The sequence below is a fragment of the Sceloporus undulatus genome, chromosome 1 (assembly GCF_019175285.1).
Source record: "Sceloporus undulatus isolate JIND9_A2432 ecotype Alabama chromosome 1, SceUnd_v1.1, whole genome shotgun sequence".
Lineage (NCBI taxonomy): Eukaryota > Metazoa > Chordata > Lepidosauria > Squamata > Phrynosomatidae > Sceloporus > Sceloporus undulatus.
The window spans coordinates 250,230,394-250,233,613 of record NC_056522.1 but is presented as its reverse complement, the minus strand read 5'-3'; the positions used below and the strand labels follow the sequence as shown (position 1 = coordinate 250,233,613).

General features: G+C 43.6%; 1 protein-coding gene across 1 annotated transcript; it reads right to left on the bottom strand.

Annotated features, from left to right (window-relative positions):
* Window positions 1-418: 418 nt before the first annotated feature.
* LOC121919134 (A-kinase anchor protein 4-like) lies at window positions 419-2,630 on the bottom strand. The gene has a single exon (XM_042445408.1). It carries the CDS (start codon window positions 2,300-2,302, stop codon window positions 704-706), a length of 1,599 nt encoding a protein of 532 aa, XP_042301342.1. The 5' UTR covers window positions 2,303-2,630; the 3' UTR covers window positions 419-703.
* Window positions 2,631-3,220: the final 590 nt, after the last annotated feature.

Below are 3,220 nucleotides of genomic sequence, written 5' to 3'. Positions count from 1 at the left end.
GGGATTCAAAAAGCAATTCTGGAAGGTTTAAGAAAATGCACTTTGGCCTGTTACAGACTGCCAAAATAATGCTGCTTCGGGTCTCTTTGGAGGTATGCTGTTTAAATGATGCATGCATCTTAAGAATCCGGAAGCTGCACCAAAGCTGCACTCCAGTGCTTAGGAATGGAGTTTTGTTTCACTTTGATCTCCTCCTAGAGAAGAGCTAAGATGGGCTGACTGGAAACATGGCTCTACCAAGAAGTTATAGGATACGGATGATGAGATAATATACAGTCTGTCCTATCTCACCTGCTAGATGAAGTCTATCAATCACTATTGTTCTTTTGACATAATAATAATAATCTAATTGCTTGTTTCACCTGGCTGTTTGTTACACTCTGATGAAGCAATTAAAAACATAGCCTCTCTCCTCTTCTTATTTTTTAATGTTTGCTTTTTAATTGATGATCTTGCCCATCTACCATTCGATCAACCATTGGTAGTTCACTCTGTTACTGCTTGCAGTGGGGGCTGTGATGATGGCATAATTAGGTAAAACCAGAGGAAATGCCGTTTGTTATGAATAAAGAGATCCTTTTCACCACAGAGGTTACCAACTGGTTAATAAATGTGCTTGTCCATTTGCTCCATATTGTCATACAGATCTAGTGATCTAGTGGGTCCACTTCAGAAGGTTCTTTCTATGCCAAGACCTCTGCTTCTATCTCTGGTTTTTGTCACTGCCATGGCTGTCTAGATTTAAACCAGCCTCACGTAGGATCTTCTGGACCATGGACAATATCAGGCCTCCTTTATCTCTTAGGCAGTCAGAGATTTCTGCTCTTCCTTCGTGTGGCCTGGTGGAATAAATTGGGCCACGGCTCCTACCATCATGGTCATGACTGGTGTTCTGATGTATGTAGCCAAATGAAGAGGCACTGGATTCATGGTTCCTGGCCTCTCTGGTTTTTTCTAATAGGTGCTGCTGAATCTGTGTCAGAGCTGCTATAATGAGCTCTTTTGCATACAGGTCCATTGATGCTTTGTCCGACTTTCTGCTTTCTGTTGGAAGCCACTTTCCCTGCCCACTTGGCTGGTCTCTCCCTTGACTATGAGATTCACGTTTCAAGGATGCAAACTGCATATTCTGAGTTCTTTGGTTATCCCCTGATTTATAAGAGGCAAAAGCTAGACTTTGAGATCTAGTCTGCTTATCTTCCGCAGCAAGGAGTTTAAACAACCTTTTCACCATTACGTCCAAAATCTCTGATGTCTTCTGAGTTCCCACATTGTACAGATTCTTCTTCAGACCATAAACAAAATCAGAGTCTGTCATGAGGGCCCCTGTAATATTGTGTAGATTTTTCATTGAGGAATCTATTAGGTCTGAGACAATTTCCTTAGTGTGCCTCATAAGCACCTCTTTTAAAACAGAACATGCAGGTGGAGGGCGCCGGCCTTTTTGGACTTTCATGGTCTTCAGGAATGATAACATCATGTCTGAAGCAACCTGGTTTGCATACACCATCATCCCTCTGCTTACAGAAGTAGCATCCTCCTGCTTCTTCGCTTTGTCTGAATAGGTTGCTTCTTGCTCCTTATAGACATTTTGGCTAGTCGTTTCACTGGGGAGGGAATCATCAATCTTGACAGACCTCCCTGGCTTCCTGTTGACTTCAACCCCTTCGGTGGCAGGAGATTTGGTCCCAGCACTATAGGGACTAATGGTGTGACGTGTACACTTTCCAGAATTTTCCCATTTTTCTTTGATCTCCTTCCGTGTCATATCAAGAACTAAGGAGCAGAGCTTATTGGCATAATAGGCAAGATCCTCAGAGTTTGGTCTTTCACTACCAGATCTGCTTGGAGCAGTATTGTTGTTGTTCTGGGATACTGTGTCAATCAGGTTGGGTTTGCGAGGCATTCCCAAAGGGATCAGTGCATGCTGGAATCCCAGTGCATACTTCTGAAGGTCATTACTGAGCCAACTGACCATACTGGTATCTTCGGAGGAGCCTTGCTTAAAAAGACAGACTGCTCCCTCTGTATTCACATTATCACTTTGCTCATTGTCCTTGATGATGACGACCTCCTTCTCTTCCAGATTCAAGTTCCCTGGCAAGTCAAATTCCCTAGTAGGAGAAGAAATGTTTCTGGAATGGCCAGTAGCTATGTTTAATTTGGGAAATGTGTCCTTTATGTTGGCAACATCAACAAAGCAAATCACCTTACGTTCCTTATCTTTCTGTCCATCAGGGCTGTAGAAGTTGATCTTGCACATACCAGCCTGACTGTTTAGCCAGTTGATTTCATGAGCCATCTTTGTTGGTTAAAAGCGGAAGCATATGGAGACCTGTACAGTTTTCTCCTTTTAGCTGAGCAGCTTGGATGACCCGGCCAGACCTGGGATGTTGTCTCCTCTTAGTCTCCCATGCTCTTCCTTCCTACAAGTGGTGTTCTCACTTGGGTGGACACATGGCAGCAGTGACTTCACAAAGCATCACTGTTCCCCACCAACCAGCAATGAGTTGCCAACACTTTAACAAGAAAGTGCTTTCCCCTCCTTGTTGTACCCAGAGCTGTCTTTCTTTTCAGCTGGACAACCTCAGTGATGAACCTGCCAGTTTCAAGATGTTGTCTGCCTCAGCTTTCCATGCTCTTCTGCCAGCAAAGGACATTTTGCCTGGTGTGGACATATAAGCATCAGTGACATCACAAAGCAACAGAATCGCCCACCAACCAGTCAGCTGTCTATGTTTTAGCAAGAAATGTATTTGCAATTTTATTCTTTCAACCAGTAATAAATACAGTGGTACCCCGGGTTACGAATTTAATTCGTTCCGCCGCCGCGTTCGTAACCCGAAATACTTCGTAAGCCGAAAAAGCCATAGGCGCTAATGGGGAAAAGCCGCGATTTCGTGCGAAAAAGCGCCGAAAAGCACCAAAAAATTTTTCGTAACCCGAAATAACCTTCGTAACCCGGAACAGTTTTTTTCAATGGATTTTTTTCGTAACCCGGAAATTTCGTAAGGCGGCGCATTCGTATCCCGGGGTACCACTGTATTTGAAAGCATTAAGGTAGCCCTTTTGATTTGGCAGTTTAACAAGCATGGGAATAAATGATATCCAGTGAACCTCTGAGCAGGTAAGAGAGGACTGCTAGAAGGCAGGATGAGATGATAACTTTGGTGGATCTGAAGTTCATGTTTGCCTGGTTTTATTGAGGTCATTTTCTCCA

Excerpts from the sequence above, each read along its gene's own strand:
- LOC121919134 (XM_042445408.1), bottom strand. The coding sequence starts at position 2,302 with ATGGCTCATGAAATCAACTGGCTAAACAGTCAGGCTGGTATGTGCAAG.